Consider the following 26,151-nt stretch of genomic DNA (forward strand, 5'->3'; position numbering starts at 1 on the left):
GAAATATAATTCACCAGGTTTTGTCACTTTCTATGTTCATGTGTAAAATGCTTTTCTTTTTTAACATCCAACTTCATTAAATACTGTTATTCTAAAGACCTATGCAAAAATGAATGATTTTGAAGTTTTCCTATGAAAATAAATACATTTATGACCTTATTATATACATTTGATTATGTAGATTTTACCTGCCCACTGCACTGGTTCAGTGTCTGCAATGTGACGTGATTTTCCCATCTACCACTGCAGTGTTTGCAGGAGAACATTAAAGAATTAATTACCCCTCTCTAAGTATAAAGGTTTTGCATCTAAGTGTGTGTCCAAATGGGAATTTGCTAACTTTTTATTTCCCTCCATTGCTTTTAACAACAGTAGTAAGGCAAGCCAGGCAACCAACTATTATGTGCAAAACAAGGGGAACTCCTAAGAAACTGAAATACCCATTTGTACACCAAATAACCATCTAGATAGAAATAAAATGCTAGATTGTATTACTAGTTTAATGGCAAAGCCTCTTGTGGGGTGGGATTAGCAAAGTAGCTGGTCAGACAATCAATGCAGAGTTATATCCTTTGTTCTGCTAAGAGGGGTATCACAATACTTTCAAATAAGGAAGAACTAACTTCTTTCACCTGTTATCATCCATGGTTGATAAAGAAAATCATTGATTTTATTTTTCTGATGATACAGGGATTTATGGTGGACTTGCTCACAGCCTTTCTTGGCCATACAACATTTGTCGGGTAGCTAGAATAACAACATTAAAAGATTTGTAGTCATTAAAAGCCTTAGAGATGGTTTTCTGCGTCCAAGTTAAGAAATAAATAAAACATAGGGGGAAAAAAAATCTGTGAAAAGTATATTAGCCCTTTGCTCATTGGATATTATTCCTATGATTTTACTCTTTTGCTCTTTTCAGCCGTCTGTTGAACTCCTAATGATGTGGCTCTTTTCCTTCCATTTTCTTCTCATTGTCTCTTTCTGGTCAGTTACATTTAGATCAAGTATACATGAATTTTGGTTAAAATAAATTTATGGGGCCCTCTGAGGTAATTTGAAGAGCTTTGCACAACTTCAAAGCCAGCTTCATAAAGCCTCTGAATATTGTCATTGCAAGTCATTTTGCCCATGCACTCACATACACTCATACAAATGGAAATCTGCATAAAAACACAGTGATGCAGACACACACCCAAGAGGAAAGAAACAATCTAGTGTTATAATTGAGGGTGGCTGTAGTGTCGGTTCCCCCTTAAATGTGTGCCCCCAGGCATTTCCATTATTGTAATACTGTACGCTTCCTGTTTTCATCTCATGTGTGACTGATCCTATTACTTCAAGCTGACATCATGGTTGGGAAGACAAGCATGCGAGATAAGCGCACATTTATGCACAGTTTTGACATAGGAAAACTATTTGATTTTGGACAAGGAGGAATAATTTACAAGACCTGTTACTGCTCTACCTTTAAATAAAGATGTATTTCATCCTTAAGAAAGTAAAGAAATTGTGGGATGCCAACTGGCAGAACATAAAAAACATTTTGCAAGATGGGGGAGAAGAAAGTATATTGTGATAATAAGCATTTAACATACATTTAAAAATACTGGGGAGAGTAGGATTAAAAAAGTGCAATACTAATAAACATTTTAAGGTCCTGATAGGACCACACTCTGTATTAATGGTACCTTTGTTTCCTGAAAAAAGAATAACTTAAATTTGCCTAAAGCTGTACCTCTAGCTTTTATTGCTTGTTATTGATATTTCTTTTATAGATTAAACAGCATGTATGGAAGGGTTTTTATCTGTAAATAATGTTATTTATACGCCGTCTTTCTCAGGCAACAGTCACAGAGTGCTTCACGGTAAAATCCAGTTAAGAAATAAAAAACAACAAAAATGTAATCTAAAAATTTAAAACACATCACAGCAAAATAACCAGCCATAACAGTCCCGGGACTGGTGAGGCTAAAATTTTTTTTTTTTTTTTTTTTTTTTTTTTTTTTTTTTTTTTTTTTAAAGGAATGTCTTTAGTTGCTTTTTAAAAGTGTCGACAGAGTCCAGTGATCGCAGGTAATGCGGCACTTCTTTCCACAGTCTTGGTCCAACAGCTTGGAAAGCTCGGTCCCCCTGGGTCATAAAGCGAGTGTGAGGGACCGTCAGCAGATTGTGCTCTGAGGATCTCAGGCTACGAGCCGGACTCTGCGGCGGAATCAAGTCACAGAGGTAGAGAGGGGCCCATGCTGCGCTCTGAATGTCGAAACTGGAATTTTATAATTTATACAATGAGCTACAGGAAGCCAATGGAGAGATTTTAAAACAGGGGGTGATGCGGGCTCTTCTGTTACTGCACATCAGGATGCTAGCAGCAGAGTTCTGTGCCAGCTGTAGACGGGCCAGCTTCGTTTTGTTCAGACAGGTGAACACGCTATGACAGTTGTCTAAACGTGACAAAACAAAAGCACAAATCCACATCTCAAGCTTATTTTTAGAGACGATTGTCCACAGCTTAGATATGTTATGCAGCTGGAGGAAGCAGGTCTTTAGTAAATGTTTTATATGATGCTCTAGAGACATGGCTTCATCAAAAATTACTCCTAGGTTTCTCAAGCCATATTTTGTTGCCTTGCTAAGATTGCCTAGGTGCTGTTTAATGCCAGGGATGGAGCTATCTGGGGCAATAATGAGAATCGTTGTATTACTTGCGTTTAATTGTAAACAATTATCACTCATCCCCTGCTTTACATGTGAAAGGCAGTTGGTCAGGGAGCTCAATTTATGGGCCTCAGATGTCTTGGAGGAAAAATGAAGTTGTACATTGTCTGCTAACAGGTGGTAGGAGACCACTAAACTGTTGTGCAATCCTACCTAAGGGGAGCATGTACGACAAAGATGAAATCGGTCCCAGCACTCCAGAAAAGAAACTAAAAATAAGGAAAATTTCCTTGGAATTAGTGTATTTGTCCTTGATTTGAGTGGGCAAGATTAAATGATCTACCAATGGAAGATCATTTGCACTTAAAACAAGAACATCTCCTCCCCATCATCTTAATTCAAGTACAGTTTAGCGAGTTGTCTTATTTTAGGGGTCAAAACACTTAGTTCTTAATTCTTAGTTTCGCTGGAAGGGTTTAGAAGTGCAGAATACATATCAGGTGCTTATGATAGTGATTTTTGGAATTATCTAAATTAAGAACTGTAAAGCCTAAGATTTTTTTTATCAGCTAAAGGTTTATGGTTTAGGCTAATAATATAAAGGTTAGACAAAATATATACAGTTGTGAAACAAATTTGTTTTTGAAACATTAATGGACAGAAGACAGAAGGGCTGCACAGTGGGGCAGTTGGCAGCACTGTTGTCTTGCAGCAAGAAGAGTACAGAGTTCAAATCCCGGCCTGGGGTCTTTTTGCATGCATTGTATGTTCTCCCTGCATATGCGTGGGTACGTCAGCGTCCAAAAACATGACTAATGGCTAATCGGTCTCTCTAAATTGCCCTTAGGTAGGACTGCATGCATGCGTGGTTGTTTGTCCTGTTTCTGTCATTCAGTAAATCCCAAAAAGAGGTTTGGAGAGTTAGAACATGGAAAGTCATGGGCCAAGTCAAACCTTAGATCTCAATGTCATTGAGGTGGCATGGTGTGACTTGAAATGAGGACTGTACAGGAAACAAAAAAGAAAAGAAAATTAATTCAAACATCTCACTTCTGACAGTAAGGACTGGGGTAAATTTCCATGCAATGTCAGAGACTGGTGGCTACAAGTGACCCACAGAAGTTATTTTAACCAAAGGGGAAACACCAGCTGTTAGGGGTTGGGGTGTGCTAACTTTTCCCCACAAGTATTTAGATATAGTGTCAAACAAGGGTATTTCTTGTTGTTTAAGTACACTTAAATACAAATTCTTCCCCAAAACAATAAAAATCTACAACTGAACATCTCTTTATCAACAACTGCTTAATGAGGTGTTGTGATTTATTTTCCATTAACTAACATGTTAATTGCTCGTTTGACTTTTTTTTTTTGTGCATTTGTAGTGAGTTTTTTTTTTTTAACAGAAACTCGTAAGAAACTCAAAAAAAGACGAGTGCATGTGGGCTGTTTGTGTTCATGAATTTGAGTAACTGATGTAATCGCAGGCTCAAGCTCGGTTAGCCTGAAGGGTAACTTTATAGTAATCCTAACCCCTGGGCATAATAGTCTATTATAGCAGCAGTGGACAGGATAAATAAGTGTGTCTCAGGAAAACGAAAGATACAGCCGAGAAAGCATGAAAGGCAAAATCAAGACTCCAAAAGGAAAGAGAGAATAAGAGGAGTTGGAGAAGAGTAGAAAAAGAAATGGGGTCATTAAACACTAAAATAAAACGTATTCTCCCTTTTCAGTGTTTGAAAAATTCCAGCCAAATATTTGACTTTATAGCTATTTAAATAAAGCTGTTTTCTTTTTTTTTTAACTTGATAAAAATTAATCATGTCAGCTTAAGTATTTAACTAGTTAGTCATATCAGCAACAAAAATATCAATTGGGAAACCCGTCTAAGGTCATTTCATTTGTCAGCATAGCTTGAAAACCTAAATCAATACCCTGTTAAGACAAGGGCTTTCTAGAGATTTATCAAGCAAACCAATTTAACAAACATACCACCCTGTTGTTTTCATGTGCAAATGTTTCCTACGTAAGACTAAAAATGTGTTTGTTGGCTCTTAAATCATTCCCCTTAACCAAACATCAATAATATGTATGGAAAGTCACTGAATGGTAATAAACACTCTACAGCTCCACGGTTATTAGTGCAAGCGTCATGCTAGCATAATTATTCAGATGGTTAGGAAAATAAATGACATTAACATGCATCATGATGTCTAAATGATGATTGGTTGATTAGATGATTTTTTTAATGGCATAAACCAAATTGAATCGTACTTTCTAATCCCAAGAGAAATTGATTTGAATTAATAGGATTTAAGACTTAGTCTGATTCTGTGATTGTATTGATGCGTCAAGATTAACAACGTCAACGTATTTATAAAGGCGACTGCTGTGACTTGTGTTGGAAAAACCCACCTGATTGTAAGTCCGCCCTGTAATTTTTGGCTGCTGTTGCAACAATAATGTGAACTATGATTTTGCCGTCTTCGAGGGAGATTTCCAGAGTGCCGTCGTCGAGATTACTGAAGAGCAGAAGGCCGTCGGGGTTCCACGTGCGAAACTGGAAGCCCACAGACACTGTGTCGTGATTGGCTCGACCGGGCAGCTGCAGGAAACTGGTCGCGTTGAAAAACACTGGGAAGGTGTGCGTCTCCACGCATGCGAAAGACAGGTTACGCTGCTAGGACAGATAAAAAAAAGAAAGAAGAGATAAAATAAAAGGACGACATAAAAGCAATTCCATTTAAACTACTAAGGCAAACTCGTTAAAAACACACATTCACAATGTTATCAACTGAAGGGTTTGCGGGCATCCGATGCTTTTAATATAACCTCTTAACCTCAGATCTCCCAAAGTTGCTAACTTGTAGGACTGTTCACACTCGACTAAATCGTCTCCCTATGGCTCACATTGTCTTTCAAATTGGAATTGGGCAGGCCTCTGGCTGCTGGGGAAAAAAAAGGCACTGCTCTGGAACTTGGGCGCTAATTTCACTCGAGCTTTTTCAACCCCGTGTTCTTAATCAAATCTTCAGCAAACATTCATTACTGGGTTTGCCTTACCTGATTGTGTTTCCATGTTTGATTCTCTAAAATCTGAGAACGGCTATGTTTTGATTAGAAATAAATGACTGGGTGAATCAGGGATACCTAGAGGTGAGGCTGTGGTGAAGTTTGTTAATGCCTTCATTTATTCAAAAAGCCCACCATAGATAAAATACATTATATGCGATGTGTAATAATGCAGATAAAAAGGAAGTGAGATTAAAGATCTGATGCACATGTAATATTATCCCTGTGGAGAGTTTGGCTCTAGTGATGCATTTTGTTGTGTAAAATCATTCACTAAAGCACAATGGAAGACATGGACAGATGACTCAAAGATTATTTACTATCCAGGGCAAAACAGCACTTAATTGGCAATCATGATAGAAATATAACCTATAGTTAGATGGAAAACATCCACAGATCAATGAATATATGCATAGAAAGCTAGTTTTCAGTGACTAATAGCAGTTCACCCCATATCACTGGACCTTAAGCCCAGCACAACAAACACAGCCGCATCCCTTATCCAGGAGATATAGGGCAGTCGATATAAGTATGAGCCTCTGACTAGGAGTTTAAAATAGAGCACTCTTTAGGTAACATTTAAAATAACAGTGTGCTTCTGTTAGAGATTAAGTGTAAGAAAATAGCTATTTATATTCAAATATGTTGCTGTGCTCAGTATGGTGTTTGAATGTGACCTTTCGACAGTAAACCACAAGGGACAATCACCGTTTTCCTTGAAATCTGGAGTTTGAGGTTGGGAAATGGTTGTCATTTGTATTTTATGGCATTTGAACGGACATTTAACAAAGTGTCCCAATTAGCCAGTGGTTGCAAATCAATAGCATCAGCAATATGGCTGACCCAATCAAGAATCTTTATTGTCATTATGCAGCCATAATAAGATTTTGGTGAGACGTCGGTTTTAATGCACATATAAGACACACAGACCAAAAACACCATGGAAAAGCCAAGAATGAGCATTCCTTAAGAAGACCCTGCACATAATCGGCAGATCCCAAAATTGTGATGATCTTAAAAACACTGGCACAACAGGTGGATTTTAACAATGACCAAAGTTGTCTAAAAGGAGCAAAATCAAATTGAACCTCATGTCAAACAGACCACAAGGAACAACCAAACATGCTTACTTTATCCCTACAACAAGGGCAATACCTGTGTAAATCTGGTTTAGTTTAAAAAAATAAGTTAAACACTTTAACCCTGTATCACCCCAAGCTTGTGATGAAATGAACATCTGCTGTATGTTAGATACTGATTACTCTTATCAACCCTGAAGAACCCCGCTTAAGAAAAAAAAATCAAAATGATAATTTTATAATATTTGATAAAAAAACGTAACAGTGATGTTAATGTATTTCTAGCAACTAAAATACTGCATGTTTATCAAACGCTGCTCCATAGTCATTGGTGTGAAATGTTCCCTTTGTATTGATTGAAAAATAAGTCAAGTTGTGTCTCAATATTCATGAATCCTTTCAACAATTCAAGTAAATTAATTGACAAACCTGCCCATGTTGACTCAAAGTCTAGTGTGACTTGGAGCAGGTTAGGTTTTTAGCGGAATTATGAGTAGAATTTCACATTTCCTTGCTTCAAAAAATTCATTGCATCTACGTGTGTGCACACAAAGAAAATTTCACTTACAAAGCTTGAAGTGTCTAGCTTCTTACGGCGGGCCAGGTCGGTGATGTTGTCTCCGTTGTAGTTGATGCTCTCCATGCAGCCTTTGAAGTTTTTTCTTCCACCTCCCACAGGCTTCCCACTGTATGGCATACCCCCAAAACTCAACTAGACAGAGACAGTGGGAAAAGGGAAGAAAACATAATATGAATGATTTTATATTAAGTTAGCTATTTCTATGTTTTTAAATTAAGCCAATAATTACTATTTATACAACGAGGCACATTGTTGCAACATATGATAATTAAAACTTCTTTAATCGCCAAGTTTAGGGTTCACTTTCATTACTTGATGATTAAACTTAACGACAGAATCATTACTGTTTCAAAGTTCAACAACACGATAAAATAAAATTAAAATTAGTAGAGAAAGTATAGAGAATATATACATTCACATGCATTGAATAGCATGTGGGTCTGTTTATAATGGCGGCCAGAATTGTTTGCCAATGATTAAAACTGATTGCTTTACATTTCCTCTGTCAACAGACTAGGTTTAAATATGTCAACAAAACAGCCATGAGGCGGTGGAATATATCAGACAGGCTATGTCAATAAATTGACCTTTTTTCCATCCCAAAAAAAGAAATTTTATGTGCTGTGGACCAGACTGAAGGCAGAAGGACAACTTAGATGTCTATAATAATGACGCGGGTCTGCAATCAAAGACTAGGAAAGCGTAGGCAGGGAAGAAATCTTTTGATGACCTCTGGTAATACCCGCAAGGGATTTTACACAGAACAACTCAGATAATAGTTTTTGCTGTGAAGTACTGTCAATACTGTTTGACTATTGTTAGTTGCCCGTCATGTCATTTATTTGAACCTGTGCACTTTATGCCTTTTAAAACTCACTTCATACAGGAGTAAGGCTGCCCTACTATCTCCAGGACCAAGACAGGATCAAATTTTGAAAACTTTATTTCAGTGTGAAGTCAATTGTGCATGAGAAGTTCTAAAAATGGATTGTCCCTTTTGTTCTCCTAGCCATACACAAATTCTATCACAACAGGTATTATGTCTGTTTAAGGAAATCAACAATCTGGAGGTCTCTGAGCCATGAACTTCAGGTTTCAGCCTTACTGTGGACAAATATAACTATCCGTATTTTCATCAGAAACACGAGACGATCCAAGTGAAGGCTTTCTGTACAGAGCCCTGCAAACAACTTCACATGCTATGCAGAGCTATAACTTTAACCTGATGCAGCACCTTGTGCAACATGATATCTCAGTAGCTGCTCTCAGGAGGATTCATGGACAATGGACATACTTCCCTCTCCTTGTCATTAGATGCAAAACCACTTATAAAAGGAGCAACAAATGCATTTCGCTTTATATTTGCAAAAAAAACTCGAGCTTTGTTTTGGTCTCAGAGCAATCGGCCCACTGCATGTGCAAGCTGGACTTTCAGGGCTACTCTCCAGCTGTGAGCACCGTTCCATGCAGCCCCGGTGCATATCAATCAATATACATTATGTAAGGGGTCTGGTCATGAACAGTATGTGTTAACTGGCACATAGATTGTTGGGTTGTTTAATGCAGCTGCTTGGCGAGCCAGCCAGCGTGGGCATAATGGGGGTGTAACCCTGGCATGAGGCCAGCATGACCAGGTTTGCTTTCAAACTCTGTAATGATCAATCTACATTGATCCGCACCACCTAGACATCATGGATCAGCCCCCACTGTGGCCACCAGGCTCCTCCACGCAGCGACCAGAATACATATATGCTGCCAGAATCATTCTAACTTCACTACTGATCTTATGTTTTAAAGAAATATGAGCTGTTATCATCGAGGAGAAAAAAGACATGTACATATCTTACATGTAGCTATGCATGTGTCTTTAAAACTCCTTTCAATACACCCAATGTTATGGCATTGGCAAACCTTCTAAAAAAAAAAAAGTATTTGGTCTAGGAAAAAAAAAGTTTTTTAATGAATTAATTTGCAGCGGATGTGTTACAACAGTTTGACCAAAATCCCCATTTATTATTAACGACTGTAAATCCAAACCATTTTCACAGAACAATGGAGAAAGCCTTGCTTAACATGACCCCGATAGCTGTGAAGGAAGGCATCAAAGAAAGAAGATGCTAGATGGTTAGTTGCGAACAAATGTGACATGTAGAGTACAAAGGTTAAGCCATGGAGAGTAACAAATAAGCTTGGAGTGTGAAGTGCTGAAGGACACAGGTGTGGGTGAAAATGTACACTGTGTTTCACATTTTTTACAGTTGTACATGTGTTCTGCTTTTTTCTTTTTTGGTCTTTTTTTCTTAGGCAGAGTTCGGGTCCCTAAAGGAGGCTAAGATAATAGAGGAGGACATGTGACTGCTAGTCAATGTGTCTGTCTGTCAGTGTGTGAACGCCTGTTGTTGTTTGTGCTGTGGCTATGCTCCAGCAAGCTCTGTAATTACTGCCAAGGGTGGACTTTGATGCACCCGGATATTTAGTCTACAAGCTGGAAGCCAAAGAGAACCAGAAAAAAACAACAACAACAACAACACACACACAGTGGGAAGTGTGAACTACAGAGGTACACGTTGACTAAAAGCTAGTCACAATTGTGCAGTGTGTAAAGAGAATTAATGTGGATGCATTCAGGATATGCCACAAACCCCTCCCTCTCAAATGCGCACACACACACACACACAAACACACACTCACGCTCACTAAACCTTGTGGTACAGTACACCCGGTTGTATAGATTTCCCTGAAGATCCCTTAATTCATCCAGCTTCAGTTCTAATTGGACTGAGCTTTGTCCTGCCCCATTTCTCGGCATCCTACTTAACGCTGGAATAGATTAGCCATATCAGCAATATTTGCTAAAAGGGGAACACAGTAACACACCAACGTATCAATTCAAACTTACAACTAACAAACACACATCTGAACAAATCTGTGGGGTCACATAGGCTTTCACTGCACTCATGCTTGCCCAACTCCTACGCCCGTATGCATTCCAGTATCAGTTTCCTGCTTTCAGTGTTAGTCAAACAAATTACATTCACTAATGACTGGCTTTAATTATTTGAGTTTTATCGATTAGCCCCATATGCCAATATTTAATTTCCTGTCTATTATCAATGTACTTTACTGACCACCAGTGATGAGAAGTTAAAATGCTGTTGCAAGTCGGTGAAGCGACGGGGCAGCAAAGATGGTGAAACAGCAAAAGCTGGAAAGTAAATAAAGCAGCATCACAAAGACGGACTAACAAAATATACAAGATATATTGCCTCACAGCTTAGTTATTATTGGAGAACTTTGTTTAGACCTCAAGGTGTTTGGGAGGGTATGGCATGTATCTGACAGCGGCTCAAAATAACAATTTCATCATTTAAAACTGAACATCGGTACAGTTGCCTGCTCGTAAACCAGACCGCCCGCATCCTGAAGCGCACCACAGTTACTGTGTTTCAAAATACAATTAAACAGTGCCTTACCAAAGTTTTCATAGCCTTTTATGCGTCATTAGAAACATAAACTTAAATGTATTTGATTTGAACCTTATGTAAGTGTAATGCACCGAATATCACAAATTCATCATTATTGCAATATGACTAAGGGCAATATCAATTTTGTAAAAAACTGCCTGAAACACAATAAATATTACCTAATAATGTAAGAGTCATGCATTCAGAGTCATTATTCCTGTGATATAATTGTTGATCTTTGCTGCTGTAATGCAGCAGCAGTTGTTTGAGGAGCACGTTCAGATGTTACAGTCATTTCGAAACTTAGACTGGGTTGTTTCACTGCCGAAAACAACAAATGTAGTCAAATGCAGGATAAAAAGAAAAAAAAGAAACAACAAATAGATTATCCCCCCCCCCCCCGACTCTGAATAGATAATTGATTAGAATAGGTCTGTGTTAGCAAGAATCCAAAACAGAAAGACATCAATGTTGTTTGGGTAACTATTTCTTTTATTTTTTACCACATATTTAACATTTTAATTTGTCAGATAAAATACATGTCAAATCTGTATCTATAGCCCTGGCCTTTACCTGCTGGCAACTTCTTTAGTGTGCCACCCCTGTGGTAAGCTAGCCATGAATACATCCCGAAAAAAAAAGAAGAATCTCAGTAGTAAATAGAGATTTTAATACAGTATGGACAGATTCCTTTGCCTGCACAGCCAACAATCCTGGCTTACCCATGTGCTTGATATGTATGTGGTTGAAAATGTGCAAACAATACAAAATATAATGTTAAAAGACACTTTCAAAACAAGCATTCAGCATTTTCTGAAAAGTACTGAAGTGAAGATGAGCCCAAGAGAGCGATTTTGGAACTACTACGGACAGCTGAACAGAGCAAACATACTTTCAAGGAGTTTATCATCTCTAAACTCATCGGCAGCTGCTAGTTTTGTGGCTGCTCATGAGATCATAAGGTAGGGGAGCTATTCACAGATGGAGAATACTTGAAAGGATCATTCCTAAAAATATTACAGCATCTAATATTTTCCAGATTCAAAAACAAACGCGAAACGATTCCGAAAATTAAAGAAATCCTTCTCTGCAAAGACCGTCTAGGACAGGACCATTAAAGTGGCAACAGACATCACCAGTAAGCAAATTGATGACATCATATCAGCTCAAGCATATTCAACTGCCTGCGATGAGTCCAGTGGTACATACTGAGCAGACAGGACTGTCATGCAGATATGTGAAACCTATTGAACTAGGAGAACTGATTGAACTCATGCCGCTAAAGCTCCAAGCGTGGGGTCAGGACATTTGTTAGCTGTTTTGAGTTGTCTAAAAGGCAAAGAGATAAACACCTCTCACCTGGTGTCAGCATCTAATGATGGTGCACCCAGTAGGAGAGGAGCGCAGAAGGGCTTTGTGCATAATTTGTGAAAAGTTGCCGGATCAAAAGCGCTTCTTGGTGCATGCTCAAACAACCCCCCCCCCCCCCACGAATATGGGGAAATGATGAATCTCGTTAATATGATGCCGAACAAAATAACTGTAAATGAGTTAAACCACAGAGTTTTACTCATTGTTAGAGGACGTTCAAACCTCATATTTTGATCCCCTGCTGCACAACCGAGTTTGGTGGCTGTCGAGGGGGGGAGATGTGCTGAGTAGCTTTGCTTCTGGTCTGGAAACATGTGAAAACCTTGGGAAGCCAAGACCCCAGCTATCCCGAACTAGCAGACCACGATTGGCTGGAAAAGTTTTATTGTGTGGTGGCATTGACAAGTCACTTAAACACGCTGAATAAAAATTTCCTGTGAAAGAGAAGCTCGTGCCATCTATGACATGGATATGTACATTAAAATGATGCATCTGGTCTGAGCGCATTTTCTTCAGCATTGACTTCATAAAGTCCAAATATCGCACAGGATTCATAAATGAGAGCCTACAGTCCTGTGTGAAGATCAGTCTCACATCTTACAGCCCTGGCATATATGGAAAGTTAGCATTGAGCTTCAGAAGCAGAAGTCACATTAAACAGGTGAGAACACTAGCTTTTAATAAGCGCTTACTCTCTAGAAAAAAACAAAACATTTATTTCAGATCTGATGTAGTTATTTAATGTATGTTCAAGTGTGTTGCTTGAGGGGAGCACTCTGAAATGAACTTGTAAAAAAAAAAAAAAAAAAAAAAAAAAACAGTCCATAATTTCGTGTTTACTTTTTTAAAGCTGCCACTATTCACCTTATTCAGCCCTGCCTACTTTTTTTGACAATGGCACTTCGGTTTTGTCCAAGCACTTTTGTCGAGTCGTCAATCCACTGTTTTCAGTATCAGAAAATGACACGGGAAGAAAGGAATGCATCACTAAAAATCTCTAAGGGAACGTGTCTGCCTCATCCAAGTGCAGGGCTCTCAAATATCACACAATGATCGTGAGACTCACACATATCACTGACTTCACACGCACACATATTGCATTTATCACGCAGGAAAAAAGTTGCCCATAGTGAACGGGCTGCGGATGATCCATTCACAGCACTGTCCGTTCAGAGTCCAGTCAAACCCCGCCTTCAATGGAGCTGTTTCTGCTTCTTTCACAGCTTGTGGGCATCTGTAATTCCTGCTGCAGTTAGCGTTCACTGAGCAGCAGAGGAAGACCTGGAACAGCGTCGAGCAGTTTGATAAAACTGGTAAACTTTAGCCCTATGATTTTGGGACCTGACCAGGGTGTATACCACGGCCCCGCCTCTCGTCTATCAACCGCTGGAAATAGGCACTAGCACAACCACCTCCAACCCGACTGTTCTAAGTTTATCAGAAAAAAATATTTTCCATCCATCCATCCATTTTCCTACACGCTTATCCCTGTTGGGGTCGTGAGGGGTGCCGGTGCCTATCTCCAGCAGTCAATGGGCGAGAAAAACATGTTTTATTTTACGAGCTTCCTGGCGTGCTGCTGCTCGTGAAGTGGGACGCTGCTGCATATTTTGATTGACAGCCGACGCAGCTCTGCCTTCTTTCAGAAAAGCACATGTGGAATAATTGTTTGACTTTTCCGAATCTGACCCAGTTAAATGTGGGGCATTGTTTCAATTTGTGGAACACCAAGACAGGAGTGAAAAATGTGGCACAGTCCCGCACAGGAAAGTCAAGTGTGAGATTATGTTAGATTTTTGCTGTTGTCCCACAGTGGTCACCTGAAATGTAATTTGCAACCTGTGCATCGAGAACTCGGATCCAGTCAACTCCATCTAATTTTTAACCAACTAGGCATGGAAGTAGATGTTTTACTTGTGTTGAAAAGGGAAAGCAATGTTGACACTTTATCATTTAGTTAGTGGATTAAAACAGAAAATGACACAAAATTGTTCTCCTGCCATTGTTCCAATACAGAGACCCCCTAATATGAGGAGAATCACAACGTTAACACTCGTAACACATACTATAGCACCTTCTCAACAAGTAAACAGCTCTGTGGTCGTTTCCAGATTTCTGACAAAAATACAATTTGCTCTGACTGTCGCTCATCTCCAGAATTCCTGTCTACTGCCACCAAAACACCACCTTCCTGAGTCCATTCAAGCTGTCTGCTTTATTCTTGTAAAACCTATTTTGCTTCTACATAGACCTGCATGAATGGAGCAAATGAAACAGACATCAAATGTGTCATTCTTCATAACTAATCATTCTTTCTCTGCTGTTCTGTTAAAAATAAAATAAAACAAAATGATAGAAAGAGTTTATAAGATGTATTATGTTTTGTGGCTCCTAACAATTCTTTCTTTGGTAGAAGAGAGGTCAAAATGGCTCTTTTGATAGTAAAGGTTTGCCAACCTCTGATGTAAACCTTTCCATTTTAGCTGAATGTTTAGATTTGTAGTCCTGCTGGAAGGTCAACCTTTTCTTACATCTCAAGTGCTCTTTCTCTCTCTCTTCAAACAATCTCCGACCATGTTCACTGTCTGAGTTGAAGAAAAGCATCTTCACAGCATGTTGATGTGCGGTGCTAAACCCCCCGCCACACAGATGTTTTTGCAAGTCAGCCTAAAGTTCAATTTGGATCTCATTCAGCAAGAGCACCTTCTGCCACTTGTTTGCTTTCCAGCTTGCAAATCACACTAATTTCTGTCAACAATTTCTTTTTGCCACTCTTCCAAAAGGGCTAGATTTGCAGAGCAGATGATCTGAGCTGTGGAACTCTGTAGCATATCCAGAGTTACTATGGGCCTCTTTGTTGCTTCTTTCATTAGCACTATCCCTGCTTTCCCTGTGAAATAATGTGTCCAGTAATCTTCTGGTAGGTTTGTTGTTGTAACCATGCATTTTCCATTTTCACATGATGAACAGTACTTAATGAGATCCTCAAAGCTGGGATATTGTTTCATTACTTAAAGCTTTTTTGTTTGTTTTTTTCTTCTCCACAGCTTTATTGTATAAAGATACATTGAAGCTTGTGCTTGTAACATGACAAAACAAGATATGAACACTTTTGCAAGACACTGCAAGCAACACTTCACATATTAGTGAAGAAAAGGCATCCAGTTTAAGCATTCTGCTCATGTTCATTCTTTGTAGCATGAATACAAAACAGTCTTTTTTTTATGGGAGGGCTTATGGTGTCAGATGTGGCAGAGAAACTCATAAAACCACAATACCACATATATTCATTCATTTTCCATACCCACTTTATTATGTTCAGGGTCAGAGAGGGTTGGAGCCTATCCATGCTGTCACAAGGGGCACAGATCACTAGTTCATCACAGAGGGAGGGGGGGGGGGGACACTAACTCACTCCCATGATGCACCTAGAATCCCCAATTAACCTAACATGCATTCCGACTAAGGGAGAAACTGGAATATCAGGAGAAAATCTGCACAGAGGAATACAGTACAACACAAAAAGCCTGCACAGCTCACATTGAATCATGGATGGAAGAGGATCCTATGATCCTATTCCTGTATTGAAAGTATTTTAGGAACTTAAATCTAGAGAAATCTGAAAAACTAGTCCAAGCATTTGTTACTTCAAAGCTGGATTATTGTAGTTCTTCATAAGGAAGTCCACAAAATGCAGTTTGAAGCCTTCAGATGATCCAAAATGCTACAGCAAGAGTTCTGCTGAAAATGAAAAAGAAATATCATGTTCTCCTATTTTAGCTTCCCTTCATTGGCTTCCTGTTAAATCAAAAATAGAATTTAAAATTCTCCTTCTCACATATAAAGCCCTTAATAATCAAGCTCCATCATATATCAGAGCTCTGATTACCCCACATGTTCCTAACAGAGCACTTCGCTCTCAGACTGCAGGTCTGCTGATGGTTCCTAGAGTCTCTAAAAGTAGAATGGGAGGCAGATCCTTTAGCTATCAGGCTCCTCTCCTGTGGAACCAACTCCTAGTTTTGGTCTGTGAGGCAGACACCCTGTCTACTTTTAAGACTAGGTTTAAAACATTCCTCTTTGAAAAATCTTATAGTTAGAGTGGATTAGGTTACCCTGAGCTATCTTTGTAGTTATGCTGCTATAGGCTTAGGCTACTGGAGGACATCAGGGCCTATTTCTCTCACTCTGCTGATTTATCCTACTGTTCTCCAAGTTTGCCATATTTGTTGTTATTTCAATGTTTAACTTTATGTTCTCTGTTTTTTTTCTCTTGATAGTAGGTACACCTGGTCTGCTGTTCTGTTAGCTGTTGCATCATCCAGGGAGGCAGATCACCTCTATTACCATATAATATAGAAAGGATTCCTGGATCAATGTGTGCTTCTGTGCGTTTTGTAATCTTTGTTCTGTCTTCTCTAACCCTCAGTAGGTCGAGGAAGATAGGCGTTCACACTGAGCCTGATTCTGCTGGAGGTTTTCCTCCCTGTTAAAGGGGAGTTTTTCTTCTCCACTGTTGCTTCATGCTTGCTCAGTATGAGGGATTGCTGCAAAGCCATGGACAATGCAGACGACTGTCCACTGTGGCCCTCCGCTCTGTCAGGAGTGAACGCTGCTTATCAAGACTTGATAAAATCTGCTGAGTTTCCTTAGATAGGAAACCTTTTAACCAATCAGCTTGTATGATTTGATTGAATTTGACTTCGTGAAATTCATTGAGATGACATGTGTTATGAATTTGTTTTATAAAAATAAAACTAATTTCAATGGAATTGAAATCTTGTCAACCACTGGTTGCGCTGCAAACATCACCAGCTGTTCACAAGCTAAACAATGGCACTATTTTGTAAAACAGCATGGACTGAATAGATGATGCTATGAGAAATATTTTTGGCTGTGAAACTGTTTGATATTTTTTTAATGAGTCAGTCATACATCACAGCCAAGTGATACGTGTTGCCTAATGTTACATGTTCCATGCAAAGCTGAGGCAGATTAATAAATTAGATGTTTTATATATTCACTTTTTTCATGGCCTGCAAGTTTTTCCTCATACTTAGACACACACAACTGTATTTCAAAGAACAGCTGTAGAAAAATCGGTCCATTAAAAAGGGTTACTCATAACATTCTGAGCTTGTAGATTGTTAGTAAGAAAAATGGATGTAGAGTGTAGCATTTTTAAATAAAAGACCCATGACTTGTCAGTTTTATAAATGTTTTCATTCAGCTTGTAAGCACTTGCACAAAATCTTGGTTTCAAAAATGTAATTAATTCAGTGTTGTTACCTTTATTATGTGCTCTGTGTGGCATACTGTGCCATTTACATATAGAGCTCACCTCATAGTCTAAATCAAGGTGATCAAATTCCCCATTTGTCCTGAAGTGCTGAGTGTGTCCATCTAAGGTGAAGTTGACATTGCGACGGTAGCGTTCAATCACCACTGCATGCCAGTGATTGTCATCCAGGAGACTGCCAGTGGTCACAGAGGTATGACCCAGTATAGAGCCATACTGGTTACTGCCTGTAAGACACATAAAGAAAGTTACAAAATGATCACTAACTATCTAATCAGAAATCAACTGCATCACTGGCAGGTGATCAGTGGCAAAATCCAAAATCAGATTGTTTTTTTCCAATGAACTCACTATACTAAGTTGTACCAGGTGGTGTAGATGGCAACACCCTTCAGTGCAGATACTATTACTAAGTTGGGAAAGCTGAATGCGAGCTACTTCTCTCAGTATCAGTAAAATCTTTAGAATGAAGTCACATATATAATAAGTTATTTAAAAGGACACTGGATTCTATTGGATAAGCAATTCACTTTCGCTGTGAGAGGTAGCGAGACTTTTAACAGACAACAGAAGTCTGAGTGATGTACAAAAATGGAGCTCTTTTTTGATTTATTATTATTTTTTTGAGTTTTCAAACTCTGTTTTAGAACATGCTTAACTTGTGAAATCTCAAAGTTCAGCTAAGTATTTTAATTCTCTAAAATATATAAAGACTGCTGCTTTTGTATCCCTAAAGTCGTGATGACAACAATAACTGACAACATAAGATGCTCAAACCAGTTTAAAGTGTCAATTCTGTCATTGTTTGTTTTGAAATAGCAAAGCCTATTTTTTGTTGTTGTTTTACAAAAATATCAATAATAAATTATATATATATATATATATATATATATATATATATATATATATATATATATATATATATATATATATATATATTTAATACAGATTTTTTATTATTGATGTTATACTGTATATATTTATACTGTTTATTATACATATAACTTATGCTTTTGCTAATAGATATTTTCTCTCATTATGATTCTTGGGGAAAAATGGAAATCTGCTAAAATTTGTTTTGGAAGGTCAACCTTTACAGTAAAAGCAAGATTGGAAATTACCCACAATATTGGAATTGGTTAAAAATCTAAACAATAGCTCACTGTATAGTAAAAAATATTCAATTGGAAACTTACCTTCATGCTGAGAAGAATTTTATCAACAGAGGCAAGACATTTTTTCTATAATTTGCAAAACAAAATTTAAACTCACCTATGTATTTGTGTAGATTTTTCACCTCAGAAAAAACTACATACAAATTTGTTGCTGTACTTATACTCATGTTGGATGCCACCATGGGTGTTCAGCAAGGTGATAGAACCTGACCTAATAGTGTATATTCATAGTAATTGATTTAATATCCAACATTTAGAAGTTATTTGAGTTTTATTTGAAGTAATATGACTTCACAGGTAAATTCACTTTAAACATTCCCCTGTTCAGATATTCTGAAAAATACTGATACAGAGAGTCAGCAAGAAGGTAAGCACTTCTTTTTATTCCCCTATCCACATTGTTTACGCACCCAGGTTTATCTGCAGTAGTAGCTTGGCCTTGTGGAGCTCCAGAGTGATGTAGTCTCCCTGCTGCCCCTCCCCATGGAGAATCACACCCTCGTTCTCTGATGTCTTAAATCTCAGGGCGATCACATCTTTTATAATCTTCATCTTCTTCACCTGGAAAAAATTTTAAATGTCACATCCACACAATGTTGTTTACCAGAAAAAGGCAAAACTTCTAAATTTAACATAGAGCAACTTAAAGACACGTGTCCTGTCTTATCTTAAAAACAATGATGGCTGATTTTTCAAAGAATTAAATAAAAGAATAGATTATGTACCTTAAAACGATATGAGATTACTCCCTGCCCGTCAAAGTTGATAACATCCGCCCCTAAAAGAGACCAAAAGCATACAAATGACTAATGTGAAGGATAATGCGGCTGCAGATTTTAATTACAAAAATTAGCATGAAGACCAACCCCATACACACACGTCGACCAAATAATGACATACTTTTATTACAGAGACACATAAAAGCCTGTTGTAATGTAATGTCTCAACACCAAATTAATGACTGGCTTTGAAAACTGAGAATGGATAAAAAGAAAACAACAACAAAAAAAAAAAAAAACCACAGCAGTTAATTACCCCCTTTCATTTTCTTTCAAATAGGAAAAGCTGGGATGACCATAAAAATGTGAGAAAGCCAATTCTGGTATTTTCTTTCTTCCATACAGTCTATATTAGAAACTTGACATGTCTGTTCCACAACAGGCTAAAAAACAAAACAACTGGAATTCAGTTCCTATAGTTTAAACCCTAAGCTCTGTTGGCTTTCTACATTTTTTAGCTGTTTGGAATGTTTGGATAATGCATTCCCTTGACAATAAGGTGTCATTAGTGCCGTCGTTAGCCTGGCTCATTCACAACTTTAGACAATTGTGTTGGTTTCGGTCAGATTATTGACATGATAATGGGAAAATATTGTGTGGAGAATTTTCACAAACATTGTGTGGAGAATCTCGACAAGCACGCGGTGAGCTTGAGATGCTAACAACGGCTCAAACACCCTATTGTCAGGGGAGTCCAGTCTGCAAGTGAAATTCAACGTGCAAAATGGCCCATCCCAAACAGCTTAAAGCTTGGTACTTCTCCCTTACATTGAACCACAAAATCTCAAATCTAGTTGTTTTAATTTCAACCTTTTTTGGGGGGTTTATGTCCTGGATGACGTGGCAATGCAACCAGATGGAAAAATACGAGCAGAATGACTGAGAACATCTTTCACTACAATTGTTTTTCACACGTTTGTTTTTATTAATATCAACAACAAAACACTACTTGCTGGAAAAACATGTATGTAAATAATACAACTACTGTTGTCCGAATTAACTGAAGATGCCGCCTCTTGTTCGCATTGTCAAACTGATGCATTGCCTCGCCTCACAAGAAAATCGGAGGAGAAATAAAGCGTGGCGGTTTAGCCACCTCGTCAATCTTTCTAACATCACTCCAAGACTTCCAGTGGATAGTGGAGAGAACATTGGTGTGTCTGTGTGAGGAAATGGGTTAGAAATTGCAGGGTGTAAAGAATAGGATAGAAAATCTGACCATTATTGACACAATCATCTAAAGCTGTAATGTTTCTCAGTCTGAGGCATTTGTTTGCTCTTTCATAGTAATAAAACATAAGGATACATCAAGAATTTTTCGAGGATGAGTTTCAGATTTCTTATACAGTTTCATGCTCTGCCTTGGTGTGGATGGAGAAGTGGGGGTTAATCTTTATTATTGTCATTCTCCTCCAATTTTGCAACTACTTTGTTCCTGTCATCTGCTTTTTCTTCTGCACCAGATTCACCAAACATATTGCTCTAAATACACGCAGGAGCAACAATAGACTTCAAATCAAGCTAAAGGAAGCAATGCAAATCTATTTTAGCATCCTTTCAACTAAGTAAACAATTCAAATAATATTTTCCTTACTATTTAGTTTTATTTGACTTTATTATCATTCTAATAATAAAGAACAGCATCTAAAATGGTCTTTCAAAATCAATAAGTGATGCCACAGACTGTAAAAGAAAGTGGAATTAAGTATCCTTTTAGCTAATTGGTAGAGAGATAAAATGCATTGAAGTAAACTATGCATCAGATTTTAAAATTACGACATTTGTATCCAAATATTTTGATCTAACTTACACATTTGTATTGTTGTTACAAATAACAACACAACAAATAAGTTGCATTATTTGTTACAACAAAATGCCAGAATACATTTTGCATGTGAGTATCCTCCTCCTGAGGATGCCAAGGGCAGAAAGCCAGTAATTACAACAGAGGTTTGCTAAAGCAATTTGATCTGCATCAGTTTCAACATTAGAAAGACTTGCAAAGTCCAGTTTGCACATGCTTAGCATCCCCAGATATCTTTCTGAATGTATGCCCTATGCTTCTCATAGAGAAAATCCACAGACGGGTAGTGTGAAGAAAGACTGCTTTAAAACTTTACATTGTGAATCACTCATTTAAATTTGAATATCTGCCTGATTGTAGATTTCATCACAAACGTACGAGTACACGAGGCTTTAAGGCGCTATCCGGCTCATTAAACACATATCCCAACAGAGTACAGCTATGCCAAAGAGATGCCACCTAGGTCCCACTGAGGTCACTCAAGTACCGCACTGAGTTGTTAGGAGGTTAAAATGTGTCCATGGAAACAAGCCTTGCTGTCTGAGCAACAAATTGAGGAGTCGGAAAACAAATTCAGGTCACCACAATATGGCAAGCTTGAAACTGAATGTTCTCACTTTTCTATTACCCCCCGTGACGAAATGTCATTCATTTATTTTCATTTAATTTTTGGAACATACTTGTGTGTATGCTGAGAAACATATGTCAAAACATTACAGTGAGGACTACATCTCATTGCTTAAATGCAGAGGTGTCCTTAAATCTGTGGATATGTCTTGCCACAGGGCAGCACAGTGTTGCAGTGGGTAGCGATGTTGCCGTGTAGCAAGAAGGTCCTGTGTTTGAGTCCGACCCTGGGTCTGTCTGCATGGAGTTTGCATGTTCTCCCTGTGCATACGTGGGTTCTCTCCGGGTACTCCGGCTTCCTCCCACAGTCAAAAAACATGACTCTTTAACTTCTCCTTAGGTGTGAGTGTGTGCATGAATGGTTGTTTGTCCTGTCTGTCTCTGTGTTGCCCTGCGATAGACTGGCGACCTGTCCAGGGTGAACCCTGCCTCTGGCCCATTGACAGCTGGAGATTGGCACCAGCAACCCCTCACGGCCCCACAAAGGATAAGCGTGACAGAGAATGGAAGGATGGATGTCTTGCCACAGATTTTCTCTAATATGCTGTATAAGCAGCTTTTGTAACATAACCAGGTACAATTTCGAGCAACCGGGTTTTCAATTAGAACAAACCTGAGCAGTGGATCTCTGTTGATGCTCTAAAGCTACATTGAGCCTTTTGGTAGTTTTTATGATTAATGCTGTTTTTGCCATGTGTTGGTAGGTTCACAGCTCTATTATATATGATCTCCACTTTTGGGAGCTGGATTGACCAGTATGCCATGAGATGTTCAAAGTTCCCCCTGACTTGTACAGTGAGGTCACCGCTCTTCATGGTGTTGTTTGTTAGGTAATGTTCTCTAACAAACCTCTTTGCAAGTTTCCCTCTGAGGCCTACATAGAACAGCTGCATTTATGTTGCGCTTAAGATTTAGCTTGTAGTCCAACTTGTCTTATATCCTAATAAGGTGCTACTATGTACTTTCTTCTGCAATATTTTCTTTTCTTATTTTCTGTTCATGTACATCACTTTGAATTGTCTTGTTACTGAAATGTGCTATACAAATAAACTTGCCTTAAATTTACACAGGTGGAGTCTCTTTGATGATATGGCTCATTCTGAAGGTGATAATGGCAAAGGAATGGATTTAAAGTTATCAGAATGAAAGGGGCTCAATAAAAATGGTTGACACACTTTTGTTAAGTAAAACGACTCAGAAACCCATGCATTATTTTCTTTATACGTCAGAGTTATGTACCATTTTGTGTTGGACCATCAAACAAAATCCAAATGAAACACACGGATGTTTGTGGCAGTCATAGGACAAAACGTGAAAAAGAGGTGTGAATACTTTTGCAAAAGACTGGCCTCCTTGGAAATTTGTATATATATTATATATATATATATATATATATATATATATATATATATATATATATATATACATATACATATATATATATATATATATATATATATATATATATATATATATATATATATATATATATATATATATATATGAAGAAAAAACAAAAAAGAAGAACATAAGTAAGTATAAGAACATTTACACGTTCACAGAAGTGGGCAGAAGTATTAACTTCCACTCAATAATTGACTTAATGATTTAACTCTGACTCATGTCATGTATCGTCAACACATAAGTTGACATTGATCTAATTGATTTTTTTTTTTTTTATACGCTTTACGTTTATCATAACAGAAATGAGCATGTAAATTTCCCAGCATGGTGGATCATGTCTCCTTTATGGCGCCCAGCTTTGGCACACACACACACACACACACACACACACACACACACACACACACACACACACACACACACACACACACACACACACACACACACACACACAGAGTCTTAGATGAGTCATAACATGGCATTGCATTTAATTATCACACACTCTGAAAACCGTGAATTATCATCCACAGCCAACATATTTGGTGATTATGCTTGGAACATAACATCTATATTTATCTGCCTCCTTCTCCTCCCACTACTTCTCCTTTGTGCTCTCCTTCTTTTTTTCATTTTGGCCATAGACCCTCATTGTACCTCTCTTCACTTTCATCTTTCGTTTGGGAAGCAGAAAAAAAAACATTTTTCAAGGGGCTGATTCTAAGCAAGCGGAGGAGTTGGAGAGAGAGGGATGGGTAGATGAACAGAAAAATGTATGTGTTCTCATTTTCTGACTGAATGCTGAAGGAAGGAGGAGTGACAGAGTAATCATCAGAAAGAACTGCAGGCTTCAAAACACAGCTGACAGACATCTCTGAAATATGATGCATCTGACCGTGGGTGGGGGTGGGGGGGTATCATGCCCAAGCGGTTGTGCAGCCCTCTCTGTTATCGCCGATATCTGAGTTGTAAGCATGTGTTTACCTGATTGGCTATTTATTATTTGTAATCTAACAGCTGCCAAGGCATGGTAGGCAACATTCTTATCTCTCAGAAACTAACTCCAAGCTCATTTTGGACTTCCAACTAAGGTTTTATTTATTTTTTTATTACTATGTTCTTCAGTGGTAACATATCAAATGTCAATGCAAAGGAAAAATGAAGACATTTCCTAAATAAAAAAGGCATATTTTACAATATGCTCACACAAGTCAGTCTTGAAAAGAAAAAGTGTGCTTTTACCTTGCGTTTCATGGCCAAGCTATGTGAAATCTTTAACTTTTCTGTTTCTTTGAGGATGAAGGTTTGATTTTGGCGTACAGCTATCTGTCACTATTGTATGTATTAATTTTGCAGTATAGACTTAGTTAAATAGAAACATGTGAAAGAATGACTGGGGCAGCTGTAATATAACCTGACTCTAGCCATATGGATTTCTCTCCGCCTAGCTCCACTTACATCCATCTGGGACATCTCCCATAGAGAGTGATTTCTCCAACCAATTTTATTGTCTAGCCAATCAGAACGCAGGGCTGGAGTTTCATAGATGTGCAGTAGTGGAGAGGCGACCGTGACGTGAGACAGACAACAATAGCGGCTCGCATCGAGGAAGCAAGCGTTAACATTGATGCTGCTATTTCTTCCGTGTTGTCCAATCTACCTAATATTGTTTCATTAAAAGAACATCAGAGAACGGCTCTGAAGGCTTTTGTTGGTGGAAACGATGTTTTCGCCCTTCTCCCGACCGGATTTGGCAAGTTTTGTTTTCCGGGGCGCGCCCGTGGCGGAGCGGTTAGCACAAACCATATTAGGAGGCCTATAGTCCTCGACACGGTCGGCCCGGGATCGACTCTGACCCGCGGTGCTTTGCCGCCTGTCTTCCCCCCTCTTCCTGTCAGCTCACTGTCAATAAAACGCGTGCCACTAGAGCCGCAAACACATTAAAAACAAAAAAAAAGTTGTTTTTTTTCCTGCGTCGCTCTCATCAGCGTCACGGGTTAGCTTCGGTGTGAGTGGTTGAAATAGCACGTCGATAAAGATGACAGACAAGTGGCTTATCCAATCATATGCAAGGATTTTTGATAAGGCCCAGCTTTCAAAAAAGGCAATTCCTATGTAGATGTCCCAGATGGATGAGTGGAGCTAGGCAGAGCGAAATCCATATGGCTAGAGTCAGGTTAGCTGTAATAATCAACTTGCCGTCATTTCTCACTTTCTCACATGATGAAATAAAATTAAATAGAATTTTTGATACATGTTGTTATGCAATAAAAAAAAGTCAATGAGACCATTTTTATGCACAGATGCTTAAAATGTTAACATCTTATGTAACTGTTTTCAAAAATAGCCACTTTCTGCCTTTTACATTGTTTGGATAAATTGAAAAACAGTTTCATATTCTTTTCAATGTCTGTCAAAGTATGCTGCCTTCAACTTCAGCAGGTACTTTTTCTGCACACAGCATACTGTGGCAGTCCATTATATTTCTCAGTTCTGGCAAACTGTACTAAAAAGAACAAGACCACTGTTAGATATCAGAAGTCTAGGTCAAATATCACATTGCATTGTCACTGTTTTCAAGGTGAAATCTGTATGTGTGACAGTTTGAGGAAGCTGATATGAACTAAAGGAGACATATGTCTTTGTTTTTAAGTAAACTGCTGCTTTTGCCTTCAGTAAAAACACACCGAGGCATGTGTCTGGCATAGTGTTGTGCGTAATGTGCAGCACATCTTGTCATCCTTATCATCACTTACTTGCTTCTTTTGACGTGGGGAGGAAATGAAACAAGGGAATGTAATCAGTGAAGCTGAGGACTGACTTGAATACAATACCTGCCCTTGTGTGT

The 26,151-nt window shown here is 38.4% G+C and overlaps 1 protein-coding gene across 4 annotated transcripts in view; it reads right to left on the reverse strand.

The window, feature by feature from the left end:
* Window positions 1-26,151, reverse strand: part of cntnap2a (contactin associated protein 2a) — a gene marked incomplete at its 5' end in the record, with an annotated part of 289,852 nt that overhangs the window by 213,873 nt on the left and 49,828 nt on the right. For 2 of the 4 annotated variants that reach the window (XM_036124791.1, XM_036124789.1), the window contains 5 exon segments: window positions 5,068-5,329; window positions 7,372-7,515; window positions 17,560-17,744; window positions 19,103-19,253; window positions 19,418-19,470. In XM_036124791.1, coding sequence (XP_035980684.1) covers window positions 5,068-5,329; window positions 7,372-7,515; window positions 17,560-17,744; window positions 19,103-19,253; window positions 19,418-19,470 — 795 coding nt within the window. 4 annotated transcript variants of the gene reach the window in all.

The sequence above is a fragment of the Fundulus heteroclitus genome, chromosome 21 (genome assembly GCF_011125445.2).
Source record: "Fundulus heteroclitus isolate FHET01 chromosome 21, MU-UCD_Fhet_4.1, whole genome shotgun sequence".
Taxonomy (NCBI): Eukaryota; Metazoa; Chordata; class Actinopteri; order Cyprinodontiformes; family Fundulidae; genus Fundulus; species Fundulus heteroclitus.